This window comes from Equus caballus, chromosome 21, assembly GCF_041296265.1.
Source record: "Equus caballus isolate H_3958 breed thoroughbred chromosome 21, TB-T2T, whole genome shotgun sequence".
In the NCBI taxonomy this organism is placed as follows: Eukaryota; Metazoa; Chordata; class Mammalia; order Perissodactyla; family Equidae; genus Equus; species Equus caballus.
This window is the reverse complement of record NC_091704.1, coordinates 28,034,889-28,058,222: the sequence shown is the minus strand read 5'-3', so window position 1 is coordinate 28,058,222 and position 23,334 is coordinate 28,034,889. Positions and strand designations below refer to the sequence as shown.

Genomic DNA, 23,334 nt, shown 5'->3' with positions numbered 1-23,334 from the left:
GTTTTAAAATGCTAATTTTAGTCACTGAGACCAGGACTAAATGTTCATAAAAAACTGGAAAAACACCCATCATTCTCCTTTCTAAATTTATTTTGCTTACAGTTTTCCTTCCTCCTCTCGCAAGAGAGCTCTGCATGCAAAAGATACAAAATAAAAAGTTTCCTCATTTCTCTCTCTCATTCTTTTCCTGAGCCTTTAGGAAGAAACATCAAAACAGTATGACTGGATGTCCAGTTGCCATGGCAGTGTCCACTTAAAGTAATCCTAGTATTCTTGGCTTCTTGTCCCAAGAAGCCCTGTTGCCTTAGCTATTCAAGCTGGAATCCTCCAGAGCTGTGGGAGTAGTCAGAAAGTATTGTCCATCCGGATGTGGCTTAGACCTCATGCTATCTGAATGGGTTTCTCAGGGATTCTCACAACAAGACATACCTTTACATGCAGTAATGGGCTGAATGGTGGCCCCAAAAAAGATATGTCCACATCCTAAACTCCAGAACCTGTGAATGTTACCTTATCTGGAAAAAAGATTTTTGTAGACGTAAGTTAAGGCTCTTGAGATGAGAAGATCATCTTAGACTATCCAGGTAAGCCCTAAATCCAATGGCAAGTGTCCTTATAAGAGACACAGAGGGGAGAAGACAGACACAGAGAAGAAGGCATGTGAAGACAGAGGCAAAGATTAGAGAGATGTGGCCATAAGCCAAGGAAGCCGGCAACCACTGAAAGCCAGATGAGGACTAAACAGATTCTCCCTTAGAGCCTCTGTAGAAAGCGCAGCCTTGCCAATGCCTTGATTTTTGGATTTCTGGTCTTGAGAACTGTGAGCGAATAAATTTCAGTTGTTTAAAGCCACCAAGTGTGTGGTAATCTGTGATGGTGGCCCTAGGAAACGAAGACACATGCCCCTCTCTGCAGGACATTTGTCTGAGACCAAATGTTTCAATTTGTTTCAACACTGACCCTGACTGTTATATCACTTCCTCTCATATATTTTTGTCATAGTCGTAACAGTCAACACGTCACCTTAAATATTGTTGAAAAGATATCACTTTATCGTAGAGTCCTTACGGGAAATAATCCCTTCTGTTAACACCGCCACAACTGTTAACGTGGTTGATCTGAACCCTGTCCCACAAATCTGGAACTCTACAACTTGAGGTCCATGCACTTGGGTCACAAGTCACAAAGGCTTTTCTGTCTTCAAAATCTCCTATTAGTAAATGTGAAACTCCCTAAATGATAAATCTTTCTGTGGTGAAAGCTGTAAACTGTAAAATTTCATAGTGCCCTCTAGACTACCGGATCTGAGAAGGGGCAAAAAGGGGGAAGGGAGGGATCCAGAAAATTCCAAACACTGCCTCTGAGTCCTGACCATGTTTCCTAGAATAGCTGACCAAATTCTTTAAGACATCGTACGGTCAGAAAAACAAAAAAAAATAAGCAACTATATCCTGGGCTAAATTAAATGTTAGATGGATCAGAAAATGAGTTTCAAAGCACAGGTCATGATCATCTCAGCAAATAGCCACCATTGAGGAATGAGGGTAAGGAAATGGAACAACGCACCCTTTCCTCATTCTTACTGTGATTACAGCTTTAAAATTCGTATTTAGTGCCACCACAGTTTCTAGTAAAATGTTCAGGGCGTGGCAGCGGAAAATAGTTTCACCTGGGAAAGCTGGCAGATTTTTTTTTTTTCCCAAAAGGCCTTGCAGGTTGGCAATATCGTGGAGAAATTACCAGGATTAGAATCTAGCACTGAGGTTTGCAGACTTAGAAACTGGAATCCCTCAGTATATGACCTGTTCTTTCAGGAGCAAACTTGTATCATAGAAGCTCAGGGAACTGTTAAGCGGAATTCAAATGCCAATGAATTACTTTTCATTGCTCACTACAATCATTGCTCAGATTATAATGCTTCGACCATCTGACCCAGTACTTTCCCTCTCAGTAAAAAGTCCTACGCAACAACGAAGACTATAATCAGAAGATTGCTTGGTGAACATGGCACCAGAACAAAAGATATAGATAAATGATGACAGATTAGATAGACAGATGGTTAGATTACAAAGCCTTTTAGTAATATGATTAACATAATTTGAATGTTTAATGTCAACCTGTTAAGCAGCAGTTCCTTTCTCATGGACAACGTTTGAAAAAGCGCCACCAATTGTTTCCTTTGTGATTCTCTTTCATGTCTACTCAAATTCTGACCAATCCTATCATCTGATTGGCCTATAAACTCATCTTTTTAAAGTGTTGCATCTTGGTTCTGATGCATTAAGCGTAGATTTTATATGTTAATAAACAGAGGAAGTATCTTATTTCTATATCTTGTCTTTCTCTCTGTAATATAGACAGACAATATAGAATACTTTGGAGTTAATTGTAACAATAATATTAATTCTGGACAAAATCTAGCAGAAGAAACAACATGACAACAGAACATTTTTTTAATATTTCTATATTGTAGCCCACAATTTTGGATCGCTTTACAAGGTAAACCTTCATTACTGTTAGGCATGACCGTAACCCAATGGCTACAACAAGAAGCTGATGACCTTAACTTTGCAGTGTCCTCTGGTATGAAGCCTGACTTTGATGTGTCTAACAAGCATAAACATAGAACTCATGACGAGGACTACTAGGATTGTAAAACCTTCCGAGAGGAAGCTGTCTAGAGCTGCCCTGCTTAAGAGATTTAAAAGCAGACAGATCAAAGCATGTGTCATTGAAAATCCTGCTGGTTGTCATGAGAAAAGGGGTGAAATTGCCAACCCATTCAGTCCTATCCATTACTGTAAGGACTTAGAATAGACAAGGATGATGAAAATGAAGGGTAAGCAGCACAGGGTCAAAATAATAGTAATCACAGGTCATGTGCCACTGATACTGAATTTTTCTTTTGTACAGCAAAGACAGTTTTGTATTGTTCTCTGAATAGCTATGGTAACAGGTTTTATTTCTGAGTGTCTGGTTTCCTGTCTATAGACTCACGCATCTGAGTAATATGCCTATCCCAAACATTCATTAGGACGTTGAAGATGAGTCAGAAAACAAGATGGACATATGCCAAAAGGTTTTGTGCTAAGTGTAAAATCTATTTCTGTTGAATTGCCAAACTGAATTTGGGGCAGGTAAAAAGCAATGCTGTCACATCATACTGCATCTCATCAGCTCCGACATCTCATACTTTCTTCAATGAATTTAGAGTTAGGATTACCTAGATAGGGAAAGAAGAGATTAGAAAAGCCTGCATATCTAGCATGCTGAGAAAGAAAGTCTGGAATAGAAGGGTTCTCTTTTCAGGATAAGCCACTCTTTAGAGGTTAGAGTTACATAGAATTTCTGGGGGAAAAATCTTGAGTAATGCTGATTATAATTCTGTGCTCTGTGGAGCACTCAACTGACGGCATATTTCTTATAGTGCTTCCCTTCAAATACAGTCCTCTTCAAACTGATTTTATGCCTCTTTTACATGGGTCACCCTGTGTATTCCAAATGAGCTTTTCCCAGTGAAGAACTGTGTTGATGTAAATCTACGTTGGCAAGAGCGTCATCAGGCTCAGCTGGGAGTGACAGGCATGTTCTAGCCAATTCTGGATGGTGTGTTGAAATACGCTTCCCAGGCTACAAGAGCAAATGCACAAAAGCATGCCCACGTCTTCACGGGGGTGACGTGCTGATCAGCAAAGCCATGGCTCTGTCAGAACAGAAAACACATACCAGGAGCATTTCTTGAAGAGAAGCAAATCAATCAACCACAGCAAGAGCTACACAATCCTTACAGGTTCAAAGGTGCCAGCTCTCACCCTTTCCCTTAAGGCAAAAAAAAAAGAAAAAAGAAAAGAAAAGAAAGTTTGCACACGTTGCTTTGCAGGGCATACTCTTAAGACACAGAGGATCGTATTTCCTAATAGCAGCCAGCTAGCTCACATAATAGAAATTTGCAAGCAGGCGATACAAACCAACAGTTCCAACTCCAATGAGAAAGCTGTGTTCTACCCATTTCATATTCATTTTGTTTACAAGTATGATCATGAAAATATTCCTGTATAAATGTTCAAATGTGGGATAGTCTTGCTAGATTTTACAAATATTTTATGCCTACACATAAAACCTATTTATTTAATAAAAGCAGTATCATTGTAATAACTGTATATATAAACTTTTGTGGCAAGCACACATGCATTTTTTTCAGAAATATTTTTTTAGTTCTTCAATATCTAGTTTTAACATCATGCTTAAGAACAGGATTTTGTATCCAATGTAGGAAAAAAATGGTAATTTCATGTTAGAAAACCTGCCCCAGGGCCATACATCTGGAAACCAGCAATTTCTCAACTGCCTTTCTGCATCTTCTGTCACATCTCTCATTCCTGGAGCATGAATATATGGTAAGAGGTGGGAAGAACATGGCTCTACCAGACAGAAATGTTGGCAAGAAGACTGCTGGGCAGACTTGGCCAGCCCAGTTGCCAGCACCTCTCCCCTCCATTTCTATGAATGCTCTGCAGGTGAAGTAGAGAGCCTGGAATGAATTAAAACAGACCCAAGAGAATAGCCATCCCAGCTGAAGAGTTGTGCTTTTCTAACTGCATGGCTGCAAAAGAGATCCTTGTCTTTGACACACAATTAGCACCCCAAGAAGCCCAAGACTGCCACGTGATTGCCTATCACCTGACTCTCATCCCCAGGTGGCTCTGTAAATCCCCTAGTTTGGCCTAAGTCCCCAGCCGGCCCCAGCCCCCACACCTCTCCATTGTGACTTCTAGCACTTAGAGTCTGTCATCAATAAAATCTCCTGTATTCCCAGCCTCTTCTCGGACTGTTTCCTGCACTTTCTTGCTCCAGAATTACTGGCTGCCCATTGAAGATGCTGGTGTATTTCAGCCCTCTGATATGGTGGCTATTTCTCTTCCACATTTTTGTACCACCACCCCTAAAGCAGAAGTAAGTGTCTTTCTTGCTCCTCTCTGCTGTTTCCAGAGAAAACTGACTTTTTTTTTGTTTTTACCACCTCTCCTTTGACTACTCTGCTCCCTCAGATATCTCACCTGGATTATTTTAATAGTGTCTTAACTGGTCTCCCTGTTTCCACCCGTTCCCCACATCGACATTTTCCACACAGGAGCCTGAATGACTCTTCCAAAACTTAAGACAGACTGTCTCTCTCCTTAAGGCAGATACTCCCACCGCTAACCCTTCTCCCTTCAACACATCATGGTCATCACACTATGGAAAACCCCCCAAAGTCCCCAAATCTCTCACTACAGCCTCGAAACCCTGCATGATCTGACTCCTGCGTATGTCTCTGACCTCATTTTCTATAAAGTCCTCCTGCCTCAAACACATCAATCACATCCTCCCTCAGGGCCTTTGCGTTTGTGATTTATTCTGCCCGAAATGCTCTTCCCCTAGATAATCACACAGTTGAGCAGTCACCTCCTTCAGATCTCTACTCAATGTCACCTTAGAGAAAGTCTTCTCCAAAAAGCTTATATAAAACTCTCTGTCCTCTTATCCTGCTTTATTCTTCCTTACTGTACTTGTCCTTCTCTGACTCACTGGAATATTTGCTTGTAGGCTGTCTTCTCCCCTTTTAGAATGTATGCTCCATGAGGGCAGGACATTGTCGTTTTGTTCAGAGCTGTATCCCAGAAGAGCAACAGAGGCAGAGTAGACAATCAGACACTATGTTTTGAATGAATGAAGGAATAACAGGATATTTAGCTCCTGATTCTTACCCCAGTGAGCCAGTCTTGAAATTGAGAAAATGCCCTCAGAGCAAGACGGTTTTCTGTGTACAGTCCATCAGAATCGCTAGATGGGTTCTAGGCATTGTATTCTCTTGTAATTTAGTGAAAAGGCAGGCACAGTTCTCACATAAATACTGTCTCTGTTCTACACATCAGAACATAAGTGCCACCAGTGGAATTAACACATCTGATTTGAATGGAAACCAATTGTGTATTCTACTATTTCAGAAGGATTATCTTAGAAAGAGTAGAAGGGCATTAACTGGCTGAAAGATGGTATAGATTGGTCTAATTGGACTGAATCTCACATTCCAACTATTGAGAGTGTTCAATTCACATGCTTGCAGCTTAGCGAGCTTAGCATGGGGTAATAACTCAAAATGTCATTTCCTTTTATTTGGAGTGAAACTATTAAGAAAGATAAAATTGATCGTGTTTCATTTAAGCATATGAATCCATGGTGTGTGTGTGTGTGTGTGTGTGAGAGAGAGAGGAAATTAGCTGACCTTCAAAACCTGATTCCAGCCTACCTGTGTGACCTACCCCCCCAGAAATACTCTGAACTGTACTCAGACTCACCTAAATCCTATGTGGTCCCCATACTTGTTCATGCTGTTCCTTTGGTGAAACGAATTCACCTCCTGCCACTTCCTCTCCTTCCATACTTCACTCCAGTTCTCTCTCTACTGAAATCTCTTACGCTTTATGTTCATATCAAATTCCTTTCTAGGCTCCATCTTTCTCTTTGCATAATGCAACAATGAAACCTAAACCTAATTAATTACAGTGAATATTAAATAAGATAATCTAAGAAAATGCTCCGGCCCTTCTTTGTGATTACTCCATCTTGTATTCCTCTTAAGTCTTAAGTGAATCCCACTACCAGAAACAATCTCTACCTTTTTTTTTTTTTTAAATATTTTATTTTTTTCCTTTTTCTCCCCAAAGCCCCCCGGTACATAGTTGTGTATTCTTCGTTGTGGGTTCTTCTAGTTGTGGCATGTGGGACGCTGCCTCAGCGTGGTCTGACGAGCAGTGCCATGTCCGCGCCCAGGATTCGAACCAACGAAACACTGGGCCGCCTGCAGCGGAGCGCGCGAACTTAACCACTCGGCCACAGGGCCAGCCCCCAACAATCTCTACCTTTTATAAACTCCTACCACCCTTTGTAATTATGGCAACTACTGTTTTACGGTTACTTGAGTAATCACATTCTATGCCCTATCAGATCATAATTCTTGAGAGTAAATAGCACATAGTTCTCCCATATAGTAATTTGCACAGAGTAGACATGGTATGAGAGGTGAATTAAACTCCTAGATTTCAATAGGTTTAGATTACCCTCAGCGTTCCACCAACACTATTTTTACATTATACTTCATTAGTACTTTGTTCTTGCCAGAGGTCTTTTCATTTTCATTTGAACTTTTAAATACTTCTATGAAGCATGTATGAATTAATAATGGTTCCGCTTTACAGAGGAACTTACTCGGGGCCTGTAGAATGTAAACGATACACCTAGGATCCCAGAGTGAGTGAGCAGCAGTCAGACCAGCCAGCATGTTTCTGGACCTCTTTCTGTAGCACAAGACTGTGCTAGGTGTTAGGGATACAATAGTGAATGAGGCAGAACTGGTTCCTCCCTTCCCAAAGCTCACCTCCCAGCCCAGTGGTTCTCAACTAGGACAATTACGCCCCCGCGCAGGGGACATTTGGCAAGGTTTGGAAACATTTTGGGTTTTCACAACAGGGTGGGTGTTATGATATCTAGTGAGTAGCGGCCAAGGATGCTTATAACATCCTACAATACACAGGACAGCCTCCACGACAAAGCATCATTCAGGACATTTCAGTAGTGTCACAGCTGAGAAACCGGGCTCTAGATTCAGCTCCAGAGTGAATAACTGTGAAGTACTCAGAGGAAACAATGCCAGATAAGGTTGTCGAGACTGGTGCTAGAGACTTAAATGCCAAGTTGAGGAGTATGAACTTTATCCTGCAGACTAGGGATGGACAAACGATGGTGGGTAGGCCAAATCCAGCCCCCTACCTTTTTTTGTAAATAAAGTTTTATTGAGCACACTCATGTCCATTTGTATATCTTGTGTCTGCCTCTGCATTACAGTGGCAGAACTTAGTAGTTGCCACAGAGACTTATGGCCCATGGAGCCTAAAATATTTACTATCTGGCCCTTTACAGAAAAAAGTTTCCTCACCCCTGCTATAGATAGTGAGCAGCCAAAGCAGAACTTTGGGATAATTAATGAGACAGCATAAGTAAGACATCCTCAAGAGGACGGGACTGATGGCACAAAGACAAGTTAGGATGTTATTGAATTAGCCCAAACATAAGGCTAAGTGCTAAAATAGGTGGTGGTATAGGGAAAGAACAGAAAAACGGGAGATATTAGATGAAATAATCTATAGCTCTGGGAAGAGGGAAGGCAAAGCAGAAGTCAAAGATGATTCAGTATGGTTCATTTGGAAAATAGTGGTTCCATGAACAGAAATAGAAAAATCAGAAACAGTGAGCCCAGTTTTGCATGTTATACCTAAGGTAAGAATAGATCTCCCAAGTGGAAACACTCAGAGGAGACATATGGAACTCAAGGCAGGTTTAGCAGTTGGATTTTGTTAAATGGAGCTAACAATTGGAGCTGGGACAGAAGTCAGGCTGATGGTGCAGGGAGCATACTGAAATAAGGTCAAAGGACTAATTACAGAACTCGGGGGTGAGGGGGACACTTCGATTTTAGATGCTGGAAATGAGGTCACTGAAGGAGGAAAAGAGAGATCTCACAGAAATAGGAGTTAAGCCAGTGAAAGATACAGTTTCAAGAAGGAAGGATGAGCAGCGGTATCGAATGCTAATGATATATTGCCATTGCTGTTACTGAGCATATCAATAAGCAATTTTAAATGTAAAGGCGATGCTGCTTTTAATTTATTTATGTATGCACTCGCTCATTTGCAAAGAAAACCCTCAATATGAATGTAAAATAGGGCTTCTCCTTAATTTACAGCCAATACACTGCTGACTTTCGTCGAAACTTTCATTTTTACCCCAGTGGATATCAGAGTCTTCTGGAGTCTCTCTTAACAGCATAAAAAGAGAAGGAGGTGATGAATCGAGACATTCTTCTGAGACAGTTTCTCAAAGGATGGCTCCAGCATCACTCTACACAGCTGCTCACAAATGTGGTTTCCAGGGCCCCACCTCAGATCTCCTGTGGGTGCAGGGCTGGCTTCATGGGTGTGACCTGAGTAGCTCTGCAGAACCTCACTCAGAAGGGCCCTGTGCTGGCTTGAATGCTCTGCTGTTGCCATCACGAAATTCTTAATATTCTTCTGAACAAGTGTTCCTGCACTTTCATTTTACGCTGGGCTCTGCAAACTACATAGTTGGTCCTGTGTGGGTGGGTGTTCTGGTCTGGAATCAATGAGTTCTGCACAAGATTACAGAGGTGTAGATAAACTGGATTCCTCGCTTGCTTCAGCTTATACTTATTGGCACGCAAAATCTACACTTTTTTAGAATGCTCATGCTTGTGCCCTTTGGAAGAACTTGGAAGCTGCCATTAACAGGTACAGTATTTTCCATGGACCAGTTCTTTGCTTCTCTGCATCTGTGTAGTTACCAGGCAGGAAATTAATACATATGGGGTGGTAAAACAAGGTACAAACACCTCTCTCTCTACTTAGGAATTGGAATCACGCACTCCAAGTTCAGTGTGCTTACCTCCAACTAAGGGATTCAGACCAGAAGAAGCCCTGCAAGAAATGATGTCCTCCGTCCAGCAAGGAAAGGTCAGTGGTTCAGGCACCACTGAGTTGGTATATTGGATGGTCAGACATTGCCCCAGATGGTTTTAGGCATAGGTGATGTGGTTTATTGAATTAAAAATGTTGAATTAAATAATGAGAAGGTTATTTTTGTTCCAAATCCCTTTCAGCCATTCTCATTACCTTAAGGAGAGACTTAATTGGCTTTTCACATCTCTACAGTATTTGCTAACTGCCATTTTAAACCAGCACAGAGCAGACCTCAGGCTCAGAGCCTTTAACAGGCCAGAGTATCTAGCTAAACTTGAATCTATTTAGCCTTTTTTATTGTATTTTTTCAATTATCTTCTGTCTATGATAAATGACACTGTTTTCCAATTTACAGTAATGATACAATGCTTCATTTTTAAACATTAGGGACTTCAAATAAAAATGCAAATCCACTAAAAAAAATACTAAATGCAAAATAGTACAAACGATGCCCAGACGTACCTTAAACTGAGAAGGTAATACAGGAATGATCACACAATTAATGACACTGCTTTTGTTATTAGTAAGAGGGCTTTATTAAAGGAAGCCGCGTTCTATTCAGAGGAGAGCCATAGCATTCCGCCTTGTGCGTCATCAGCCTCCAATTCATATATGTTTTAGTTATTACTACCCATAAATCATACACGGTTCTATGTGGCACTCACGCAATAGAAAGTCATTAAAAAAAAAAATCACACTGCTCAGAATAAAGCAAAGTAAAACAAATACTATAAACCTAAGGAAGGTAAACAAACAGAAATGATAATCCAAGGAACCTTATTAGTCAGAAAGTTGCTTACTTCAAAGGTCAACAATACACACTCACCATTTATAAATATAAATGTGAAATCGGCTATGCAAAAAATGTACCCTACTACTACTAATATATAGAGGAAGCCACTTTATTTTAATAATAGCTAATTTGATCAGAGGGCTATCTCATAAGGGTAATGGGAAGGAAATTGGTTGGTCTGAAATTACCACAATGTAAAAATAGATATAGACTGAACTATGGACAAAATATTTACATTAAAATAAAATTTCTATTCTAAATCTCTTCAAAAAAGTTTTCTGTTATTCAATTTTAGTTATTCTGAAGAGGGGCTTAGTCTCTGTCAGTTCAAATTTCTCCAAATTGTCATCCCAAAAAAGGAACTATGGAGGGTTTTGTTATTTTTTTTTTCAAATTTCTCCTCAAAATCTTGGCATTTCTTTTAAAAGCCTCAGTCTTGGTGTATAATTTAACTGCTATGAATTCTAAGAGATAAGGATGAGTCATCAGAGTTTAACGAGTTATTTAGTAATTTCCTAAGAATCATAAATATATTTACATAAGTTTTTTTCCAAAATACAGCAGGCATTCATTATTTTCAAAGTATAAACTCAATATTATTAAAATGCATATATTTGACAAGTTAGTGACAATATCACATACTAATTCATTCGTTTATACTAAAGTCAAATTATACCAGTCTAGGCGTGTGCAAACCTACAAGACACATACACACACACACACACATATACACACAGTCATGGTGACAAAGTCCATACAAATGGTTAATTGTTGAGTTTAAAATTTCTTTCCACTAGAGCAATCAAACACATCACCAAAACTTCTAGGCTAGAAGAGTATGACCTCCCCAGGTGTTCAGCATAAGAGGCACAGCAATGGAAGGTATGTTTCTCAAACAACAAATATTTACTAAATGCACATTATACAGGGGGCACTCAGCTCCTCACAGTGATCCCCACAAAGATTAACGCGTGTGCAGGTTCTCACTGTTTAGGAACTTACGGCCCAGCTACACAGTCAAAATACAACACATGAAATGGAAGACAGCGTGAGATAGGAAGTGCCAAATAACTGGAAACACTTTGTGCTCTCAGAGTTCAAGGACAGATCTCACCAGATGAAGTCAGGCAATTTGGCCCGAAACACATTTGCTCATAAACACCCAAAGTCAAGCCATTAATCCCCAAGCTTTGCTTTCGCTTCTTTCTCCTTAATAACTTTACATTTTATTTATGATATATCGACCTAAAGAAAATAATCTCAGAAATGCCATTTTAGGGAAGAAAGACAGACAGCATTTACTTCTGGTCCCAGAGATATTTCCATTCTAAACGCAGATATTTTGTTAAGTCAAAGAGACCATTCCCTAACGGAGGGATTTGGTGTGAGGGCTGGCAGAAGAAGAGAAGATTGTTTTGAGGTAAGATGGGCTTTGGTCCTCCTCTCTGGCCACCAGGTCACTGGCTGTCAGCCTGTGGGTCAGGCCAGCTCTGGTTACCAAGCAGTTTACGCCTCTGTTGCTTAGTGACCTGAGCCTGCAGACCATCATTTCCAGCTGGCTCTTCTGGAACCAAACCTTCATACATTTCTGACTTGATCTTTCTCTTTAGAGCTCAAGCTTTTCATGTTTTTTTCCTCTGAATGATTGAAAATAAAATTACCTTGATTCATTTTGTTTTCATGCCAGTCTTATTTAAAAACTTCTGTGAACCAGGAATGTTCTCTGAAACCCTCCTTCACCAAAGACGTATCTTTTTCCTATACATACACATATTTTTACCAGAAAAAAAGGATGTCTACATTCATACAAGCCACATGTGTAAACAAATAAACCAAGATTCCACACCAAGGAATTCTGTCCCTACTCTTCTAACTATCCACCATTTTGTAAAATCATTGAACACTAATTGTTGTAGCTTCAATATAAATGCAGGGTAGGGTAATAAATATGAATGTGACTCTTAGCCCAAAGGGAGGTAATGTTGAAAGAACACAGGACGGAGAAGTAGGCAGACCTGAGTTCAAGTTTTTGACTCAACTCATTTTATGACTGCAGAGCTGAAAGACCTTGGTTTTATAACAATTTTTCTGGGCCTCAGTATCTGCATATGTAAAATATAGCTAATAATACTTAAATTCAGCCTTGTTTGTTTTGAAGAGTTAACGTACATAAAGTACCTGACACATATCAGGAGTGAAATCATTAATGGCTATGTTATAAAAAATCTAAGGTTATAAAGCTACGTTATTATGAACTGAAAGTTTTTATTCTACTATGAAATCACAATACTTCTTCTCATATCAACTCAAGATCTCATTTTGAGAATAAGTACTTCATCTGAAATAGCCAGAGAGCACCGATGTCCTTGAAATTGAACACGAAATGATTTTTTTTCTATTTTGTATATACAGTAGAAGAGACCGATACGTTAAAATGATATATAATGGAAGCTACAGTAAAAGAACAGTTTAAATTTGAATTTTTATTATTATTTATAGATTTCTACATTTCCTACCTAAAATCATGGCTTCCAGATGGTGTCCTAGACTGAACATCATCAATACTTTCATGGGGAAGGCCCTGAAGCCTTTTTACGAGTCATAGAATTATTGAAGAACTCTGTCCCCTGTTTTTATCCATGTGGCATCCACCTCACTGGCTTACAACAGCAAACTAGAACTTGTTTTTAATTACTTATCTTAAATGTACTATAGGTTGTTATCACTTTGTAAATTTAATCAGTCAATTTTTTATTGTAAATATCAAATGCCTTTATAACCATCTGACTTATGAATAGAGACGCTACAATTCAAAAAGGTTGAATAACTAAGGTCAAATATCAAGTGGGCAGAGGAGCTGGAAATAACATGGCTTCAACTATACTAAATTAATCAGTTTTTAACACAAGATTTTTTCAAAAGCAAAACCATTCAAAAACAATGACATGATTTTGCTACACTGGGGAGAAGAAAGCTTCTTCCTGAAACTCCTACTTGGGAAGAATTTTGGGGGCTTCCTGTCTAGGGGAAAAAAGCGTCAAAGCTCATTTAGTTACCTAACCTCACAGGAGCCTGTGATTCAAAAAGAAATTTATACAAACAATAACTTTCAAAATTAAAGACATGATCTAAAAGTTATTTTAATGAACTTTAGGATTCAATTTTTAATTTTCTTATCATTCAACATTTGTACCGAGTTGACAAAGGCTGTGCTGTTGCTTAGAAGTATTTTCACCACTGGTAGCAGTGGCTTCAGCTAGTATAGATATATTTCATATCTTTTCTCTTCCATTAAGATAAATGTCAAAGGTCACAGGAAGTACACAAGCATATAAACTGCCAGGTCATTTCAATGTTTTCTTCATTTTTCCTCAGTAACTATTTGTCACATTGTAATTTCCTAAATAACACATGTCACTTAACAAGTTTCTTAAAAGGAATGTCTCTCTGGGGTCTTCTGACTTCAGGAAAGGCTAATCATCCCTTTCAAAAGCTAGAGACACTCATAACTTGTGGTGCCCTCAAGATTCCCGCTGAAGACACACAGCCAACTACACCGGGAACACTACTGAAGACTCAGCCAACTGGCCCCACCCAACATACCCGCATTACTTCCTTTTGTGCTCCCCAGATAATTTCCCCTGGAAACTTCCTCCCCACTTTCTGGCATCACGCTATACCCACAGCCCACCTCTGGGTTCCCAGATCCTAGGACAGCATCAGCAATGCCCTTCTCTGCGTATCCTCACCATAAGGGACAGAGAAAAGATAACCTTATAGGTAAGTAGGGCAAAAGTAGTAAGTTGAAACAAGGGAGAAAGTGTTCTCAAATAGAATCACTAAATAATGTCTTTGAAAACCTACTTGAGTGTGTGTGTGTGGCTGGATTTCTCCTTTATAGGTAATAAAGGGTTTCTTCTCCCTTCTGTAACTTGAAGAAAATTTATTGTATATTTCTTTCTCAAACAACAATCATAACAGCAACTACAGTTGCTGAAGAAATTTAAGGCTCAGGAAAGCAAATGTTTACTTTTAAACACAAGCAATTTTATATCTAATGCCAATGCCTGGTAGAAATTTACAAAAAATATGGCCAAAAATACTTATCTAGGTCCGTAAAAACCTTTAAGATTTGCTAAAAGTCTCCTGAAAGAGGCCTTTCAAAAATCCACCTGAAGAAATTATTTTGCTGCTTATGGATGTGACTCAGTGCTTCTTCTGTCTTTGGATGTGTTGTAACACACACGCATACACAGAAATTATAAAGATAAGACATTTGAATATTACCTGGATACCATCTTACCCAAAGAAATCCTATTGCCTAATTTCACTTATACACACTCTAGAACACTTTCCTTCATGCAGTACATAGAACACAGTGTAAATTGAGGAAAAAGTCTGAAAAATATAAAGATTTTCCTGAAATAAACTTACACTGGAAGTCAAGTTTTTGTCGCTAGAGATTCCACTGACCTTTGAGTTCCTGCTGACATCGGGGGGAATTCCCTACTCAGGTGAAAGCAGAGTTCTGTCTATAATCACTACACTACAAGGTAGTAGATATTAAGTAAAAATGGGAAAACAGAATGGTGAAAGCATAGACACAAGAGGGTTCTGTTCTAACACATGGCACCAGACAAAACACGAGTGTTCATCAGCTATGGATATAATTATTACTAATAAGCATTGAGGAAATAGCAGAAGTAAAATGTGCTACAGATTTTGAAGCCACAGCAGATTACTTCCAAAGGAGGGACCTGGAGGAAGCTCTCGGGAAGAGAGGCCTTGAAAGACTTGCAGAATGGGAGCAGGCAGAGAGGGGCACCACGTGCTGCAGCTCTGCCTCAGGAAGATGGCTCCTTTCTTCCTTCTCCTGGAACTGACACACACTCATGGTTCCTTTGAACTCTTGGTCTCTGTGCATATATTATCTAGTTCTATTCATTCATATACAACTGAGCAGGGTAATCATCTAAGAAGGTAAACATGATCCTAAAGATTCAGGCTGACCAAGGCTGGAATAATGGACACAGGGCGCATAACAAGGAAAATATTGGCTTATAATGATACTCGTTAAGTGTCTGCCCCTGTGCAACACACGTTAATTTACATATAATGGTAGTTAATAAAACCACATCACTAAATGGATACTATTACTACACCTTGGAAATGGAGTAACTGAAGTATATGTTAAATAACTCGGGTAACCGAAGCATGTATTAAATAACTTGTTCAAAATCACACAACTAGTAAATGGGAAGTCAGAATTTAAACTTGAGTAGTCTGGCTTCTGCTCAGATGTTCTCTGTATGACAGTCACACAGCACCTGGAGTATTGTGCTACTCTTTAAATAGGACATGAAAATCCAAATGAAGTCTGGATACAAATGACCAGATTAACCTGGTAAATACAATGGTGAAATAACTTAGTGTGTTTAGAGAAGAATTTTTAAAAAGCATGATAGCATTGAAAATACTGATTAACTGATGTGCCAAGATGAAGAGAAGAGGGTCTTGGCTCGCCAGTGGATTACTCCAAGCCTCTTGCCTTAAGGGCTCCATTAGCAGAGAGAGGAGAGATTTAAGCTGTGGGATTTTCAAAGCAGATGCAGGACCCACAGATGACAGTTACAGGGAAGGAGACTTCAACTGTATACGAGCAAGGACTTTCTAACCAATAGACTTATCAAAACCCAGAATTGCTCTGTATGACCCTCATCCAGGAGGCATGCAGAGATGTTAGAGGACTAGTCATCATGATGTTACTCTACGAATTCAACTATGGTATACATGGTATGGCAGGCGAACGACACAACCATTAACATAGCGTGACTGAGACGGGCTAGCTAGTTGTTCACCAGATCTGTTTTATCTAATCCTGGGGAACAGAGCTGCGATAGGTTTTCCAGCATCCTTTGCAGTTAGATGTGGTCACAGAACTGAGTTCTAGTCAGGGAATACTGGTATAAGAGATGTGTGCACTTCTAGGCCCGTGTCATAAAAACTCACACATTTCATCTTCCATGCTCTTTCCCCCTGATTCAGCTAAGCCTGGCAAACATGGAAATCACATGTTACAAATAGTGGAACCAAAAGAGGGGAGGATCCCACGTCCCTGAAGTATCCCAGGGCAGGCTACCTCCCCACCAGAAACAGAAGCAAGAAATAAATATTTACTGTGTCAATTCACTGAGATTTGGCGAGTATATTGCAGAGCAACGTGATTCCCCCAGCTAAATGAGATGCCTTCCAATATGATTTATTTTTTCTACTAGAGTAAAAATTATTCGAAACCGAGGAATAACTCTTGTTCAACTTTGTAATCAGCAGGTACAAACTAAACACTTTGGACTCAGTAGGTATTAAATATATGCATATCAAATGGAAGGGAATATCTGGTGCAGGAACCAACATTCTGAGGCAGGAACACACAAGGCATGTATTTAAGTGGCTGATCATCTAATTTAGGAGGACTAGAGGATTTCAGTGTGGTGGTAGTAGCTGCAGTTTAGACAGCAATATATAGATATATATACATCATAACAATTTGGAATGAGTTTTAAAAATTCTGCATAGTGCTTAGTCCACGTTATGATAGCACAGATGGGATGATATTTATCAAAAGATGCCCGTGGATGTTATGAAAGTCTTGGGGCTCACTGAACCAACATGAAAAATGTGAGGTACTCTTTCCAACTTCCTTTCTGGATGTTTTTACTCCATGAGGGATATTGTTTCCTCCTGAGTCCCTGAGACTAGATATCACAATTTTTATATTTCATTTCCATTGCTCTTCTGATGCCTCCCTGATCTGGCTGAGACCTGATATACCAAAACGAAATATCAGCAGAAATCGTGCTCTTGGAGATTCTCCAAACAGCACCAGAAAAGGAAGTGCCAGAAATTTCAGAAGAAAGCCTGTTTTCGTGAGATTTCCTGCCTTCCTTACATCTCTACATGTCCAAATAGTTCAGATAACCTTCAGCTGAACCCTAGGTTGCTTCACTCAGATTGAAATCAAGAGGCTGAGTTAAGCCTTACTCATTCAACAATGGGTACAATTTAGGGACTATTAAAAAAAAAAATTATCTCAACCGAAAGAGATGTTGCATACCAAAATTCTGGGCCTGACTCTTTATGAACTTGAGCCAGCGTTCCGGCTCTGGCACCTGATGCATGGTCTCAAACCATCCCTCTGCCTCAGACCATCTCCAGTGTTTATGCCTTTCATTCACCATTCATCTCTGACAAATATTTTCAACAATCTCTTCCTCAGAGAGAAGTCACCATTTTTCCATAATTTCCTTTTAAAACTTAAAAATTCAATGTTTGCCTTCCCCCTCTTAGGAACACTATACCTAACTAAACGTAGAAATGCCATCTAATTAAAATCTTGGGGCGAATAAGAACACCTCGGCAAACAGAGATCTAGCTACTAAAAATTAAAATTCTGAGGTGGGACATTTCTTTGGGCAGGACATGCCTTTTATTTCATTTGTCATCTATTTTTAGCTATCATATTAATGCATCCCTGGGTATAGCCATGTTGCTAGTTTAGATTTTGAATTCTACTTCTTTCCTAGAAGTCTTATTTCTGATTTATTATTGTTTTGTTTTATTTTTCCATTCCTGGCATACTCTTTAGTTTTCTATGGAAAAACTGTATAAAAATCATTTAGTCAGCTTCTCACCTAACACACTCATTATTTCTTTTGTTATGCTTGTTTTCTTAATCATAATTAATACTCATTTTACCAAAACATGGAGGTAGCATATAGAATCTACTACTATCTAAAATTAACTAAGTCTGCATCACAGACCTCTCTCTCTCTCATCATAGCCTAGAATTACCTCTTCTCAGGCAGACACACCATAATAAGCTCACACAATGGTTTATTTTAATATTTGTTTTTACAAGAGCAGGAAACTATCCAGAATTGTCTAGAAAAATACGTGGAAGCATATGCAGAAAACACATTGGCCCATTATAAAGAAGATAAAAATATTCATAAAGAAAATAAAAATATTGACAAAATGTTCAAAGAATTCAAATTCAAAGAACACAACAATATTACCAAATACTAGCCTGCAATTTTCTGCACAGAATTCCTAAACCCTTTCTTTTTCCTTTGAAAGGCATGTTTGAAATTACAAATATATTACAGTTTGTAGTGGGGAGGGGTTTTACGGGGACACACCATTACACACACTGGCACGATGCACATCTCTGTTCAACTGGAGATCACGCAGAAAAGAGAGCAAACTATAGTTATCCTGCTCTTCTTTCCTAGGCTGCTGCAGGACCTGGCAGTGGTATTAGCTTAGGAAGTCAAAGAAACGCCACCACATCGGTATGGGAGTAAAACTGCATTCTCCTTTGACATCTGGAATCCAATTTTCTTGTAGCAACTTGCGGTAGGAATTGAACTTTGAGAACCACCCACCTCAACCGCTCCTATTACCAGTCTCAAGGATTCCTGCCCCGATTTGGACATCTGAGGGATTTACTGCTAAGGTAGATTACTTCCGATAAATCGCAGGTGAGGAATGACGATGGTCCTACCTCCCCACCCCTAGAGCGAAAGGCGGGAGGGGCAAAATCACCCAGGGGGAACGGGCCACCATTTCCGATGATCTGTGCAAACCTTACCACGTATGTGCCACCGTGAAACGCCGCTGTTTGGGGATGTTGCTACTGAGAAGCATCCTGCGCAAGAGCCTGGGGGAATTTCTCGGAGAAATCACTGGAGAGAGCTTGGGAGAAACCGATTTCCTTGATGTCTTGGATTTCTCGTGCTGCAACAGGTTTTCCCGCAAGGATTTCACAAGATCCTCGTTCAGCCAGGCGTTTGGACAACGCGGATTATCCACTTCAGGTACTGTTAAGGTGTCCGGGCTTGTCGTCTGCTGAGCCATTTTCTCGGTCAACTTTGGACAGTTGGCAATAATCCAGGGCAACGTGGTTCCCTGGCCTCCTTCCAGTGATTGCCTCGCTCGGAGTACGAGGAAATGTCCGGGGAAGCAGGTCGGATCCAGCTGCTGTTGGTTCGTTGAGTCGCCTGCCTCAGTCTCTCCGTGGAGATGGGGCTGGGTGTAGACAAGGCGAGCACTGCTCAGCGGCAGCCTATTAAACGTCACCCCTCCTTGGCCGATCCCCCGCCAAAGATCACTGACGAGCTCGCACGGCGAAGGAACATGGAGGGGAGCCGCTGCGCTAGCGCGGCTTTTGTCAGCGCTACAAAGCCGCCTGTGAAACTATTGGAACTAATGCGCCGCAGCTGCTCGAGTGACTTCTGCTTATGTACATAAAGAGTGCTGGGGGAAGGGCTTAACCATCGGATGCCTGCTGCGCGGTTGTTTGGCTAGTCTTTCCATTTGCTTATTCCTGAATCCAAAGGAAAGAAAAACTTTGAACTTGACCTTCCTCTCCGGCAAGGGCTATTTATCTCCCTTCAGTCCACGTTCATAAAAGAAAATTGTTAGTCTTTGGTTTTTATAAGGGAACAATAAACAAGCACTAGCTAGACGAGGAGAAATACTCTGCTTGCTGAACTCGCTCTGATGCACCTTATAAGACAAATCCCCTGAGAACAAAATGAGTTCTTTTTTTCTCTCTCTCTAGTTTTAGGAACCAAACAAAAGGTTTCAAAATACTACATATGTAACACATTATAGGTTGCTGTTGTGTCGTACGAGCTTGCTAATTATGGCGCTTTCAAAGGATGGAACATGCACAAATGGTATTTGTTATCGCTTTGCAGTTAAACTAATAACCCTCCAGAGGGACAGATTTTTTTCATAAGAGTAGTTAAAAATGATTTTAAAGTTTCAATTTTTGCTTATGGTGTATGTAATTTTATGTGTTCAACTATAAAAGAATAAAATAAATCTAGTTTTTCATACTTATTACCTTAATTGTCTTTTAATGTAAGATTTTCATCTGTGATTAACATTGCTTCAAAAAACTTATTCAAAGGAGCTTTAAAGTAAGAGAAGAAATTATCTCTTACCTGTTTAGTTTGCAACCAGAAACAAACTTTTAAAACGTTACAACAATTCCAGAAAGTAAGTGATATAGCCTGTTAACTCTGTTATAGGACTCTAGAAGTGTCAACATTGGAACTGGATTGGGAGGGAACTCACACCTTTGGATAGAGATGTCCCCAGCAGCCCGGTGATGCTGCAGACAGTTCAGAATTGAAAGCAAAGCACATTTCTCAGGACCTAAGCATATTTTTCCTCTTTTGAAAACGTAAGAAGGAATTAGGAAATGCATCCAAATAAAATGGAAAATGGAATAGTCTGATTCAGTTATTTTTTTGGCTTCTGTGATTTCTATTAGGTCAATTCTAAAAGTGCCTCCTATCTCCCTGCTTGGTTGTTCCACCTTAAGTTTCAACTCCTTGCCTTTAAAATGTTGCAGAAAAGGATGCTATGAGGTTCTGTTCACAGAAGCACAGCGTCACCACGTGGTGTGCCTATAACAATTTAATGAGACATACCTGCCATGACTTATAGAAAATTTGCTATGCAAATATTAAAATTTTTTAAAAATCAGGGTATAATTATTCTTATTCCTAAAGGATTATCACCAGTACAAAAGGTTTCATCACTGTGCAACAGTAAGTGGCAAGGTCCCTTAGTTTAAAGAATATATGAGTATACATGTATACACATACATACATATATATATGTAGACACACAGTACTTCCCTCTGATCAGCAGGGATGCGTTCCAAGACCCCATTGCATGCCTGGAACTACAGATAGTACCAAACCCCATATATACGATGTTTTTTCCTGTACATAGATACTTGAGATGCAACAGCAAAACTAGTATGAATTTCTTTTTCCTTCTTCACAGTTTCACAGATAGAAGATTCATTCTTACTGTAGATCTTAGCAACCTCAGCATACAGAGATTTTTCTTTCCTTATTAAGTTGAGAACTTTCACCTTTTCATTTAAAGGAAGCGCTTTACAGCTTCTCTTTGGCATGTCTAAATTGCCAGCATCACTACTCTTGAACACAAGCACTGGGATACCACCATAGTAGATCTGATAACCAGCTGCTAAGTGACTAACGGCGGGTAGCATATACAGCGTGGATACAATGGACAAAGGGATGGTTCACACCCTAGATGGGACAGCGTGAGATTTCATCATGCTACTCAGAAGGCATGCAATTTAAAACTTAAGAGTTGTTGGGGCCGGCCCCATGGCCGAGTGGTTAAGTTCACGCGCTCCATTTCTGCGGCCCAGGGTTTCATCAGTTTGGATCCCAGGCACAGATGTGGCACCGCTCCTTGGGCCATGTTGGGGCAGTGTCCCACATGTCACAATTGGAAGGATCCACAAGTAAAATATACACCTATATACTGGGGGGATTTGGGGAGAAAGAGCAGGAAAAAAAAGAGTTGTTTAATTCTGGAATTTAATTCTAGAATTTTCTATTTAATATTTTTTGACCATGGTTGACTGCAGATAACTGAAACTTTGGACACGAAACCTCAGATAATGGGGATTGCTGTGTAGCCAATTTCTGTAAAATGGGCTGAGGGACTGACAGCTGCATCAGGAGTTGTGCAAAACAAGCATGCAATGCTTGCCCTCAAAGAGCTCGTAACTTAATGGAAAGGACTGGATGACGCCCAGGAAAAGACACCAGAACACCTGAAAAGTGATTTTCAGGAGCAGAAAAATACAATACAAATGGTTTGCATAAGAGATAAGGGAATGCTGAGATGGAGTAAATCTTGAATAGGGGGAGGATCAAAATTAATGGAAAGGAAGGTAAGAAAGAAGTGCACTCCAGCATGAGGAACAAGAATGTGCAAATACAATAAAGAAGTCAGCAAGTTTTGTTTAAAAAAAAAAAGCCTAGCTGTCAGTAGAGATAAAACCTGTTCAGGTTTGTAGAAATAAAAAATTCAGATAACGGGATAAAGTGAAGGGGAAAAAAAACCAGTAGGCAGTAAACTGACATGGCAAAAAAAATTAGAAAAATTTCCCACTTTCTAAAGGCTTCGTTCCATTCAACAAACATTTGTGGGAATTTATTTTCTGCTAGGCATTATATTGAGTGCCCTGGGATATTTAAAGATTAGCTTGACGCTGTCCCTGTCCTCTGGGAGTTTATAATCTGGTTGGGTAGATAAAGTGCAAAACAATTGACAGGATGAGGTACAGCTCAAGTACCCAGATGACAGCCTGAAGCTGCAAATATTTAAATGTCTGGTTTCAAGAAAGAAAAGTGATTCTCAGAGACCCAATAAAAGATTGATATGACTAAGAATGACCTGGGCCATATATTAGGAAATTCAGTGAGTTCAGGGCATTCTAGGTTCCAGTTCTTACTTTCAGTGGGTTTAACTTAAGAGGAATAAAATATTAACAAGCTAGTCTTCTCATAAATGGCATGTCAGCTGGGTGCGCAGGGAAACTGGGCACTTTGTTTATGATCACAATTAAGCAAAAATGGAAGATATAACAATATTCTATTAAAAATACACTGAGGGTCATGGTTAAACGTGGACTAAAACTGAACAGAGGCATAATCACCCATTGCTTTGGATTCCATTGTAGAAGCGGAATTGGCTGCCTCTTTACAGGTCCCCGGAGCCTATCATTATTTGTTCCATTTCCTAACATCTACAGTTACCCTCCTGAATCCCCCAAATGATATTTGGCATGTGTCCTGCTTTTTGAAAAGAAAATTAATCTTGTTTTGAGAGTTCTTTGCCACCCCCTTGAAATATAACTTGAAAAACCCTGCAGTATTTCAAAATAATGCTTGAAAAATCACTGCCTTAGGAAGCACAAATTGTAAACTTCTGAAGATAACCAAAGGTGGGTGAGGTTTGGATAAACTGGTAATTTTCGGTCTAATAATGCAGAGGGTCGGGGCACTCTTCCAACAGGAGCACTACATAGCTTGCCTTTTTTTTTTTTTTTTAACAAAATCTCTTTAA

At 39.7% G+C, this 23,334-nt stretch overlaps 1 protein-coding gene across 22 annotated transcripts in view; it reads right to left on the bottom strand.

The window, feature by feature from the left end:
* PDE4D (phosphodiesterase 4D) overlaps positions 1-23,334 on the bottom strand; it is a 1,371,041-nt gene that overhangs the window by 657,658 nt on the left and 690,049 nt on the right. The window contains exon 1 of one of the 22 annotated variants that reach the window (XM_005604193.4): positions 19,016-22,235. Within the exon in view, the coding sequence (XP_005604250.1) occupies positions 19,016-19,281 (266 nt within the window). The 5' untranslated portion in view covers positions 19,282-22,235. 22 annotated transcript variants of the gene reach the window in all.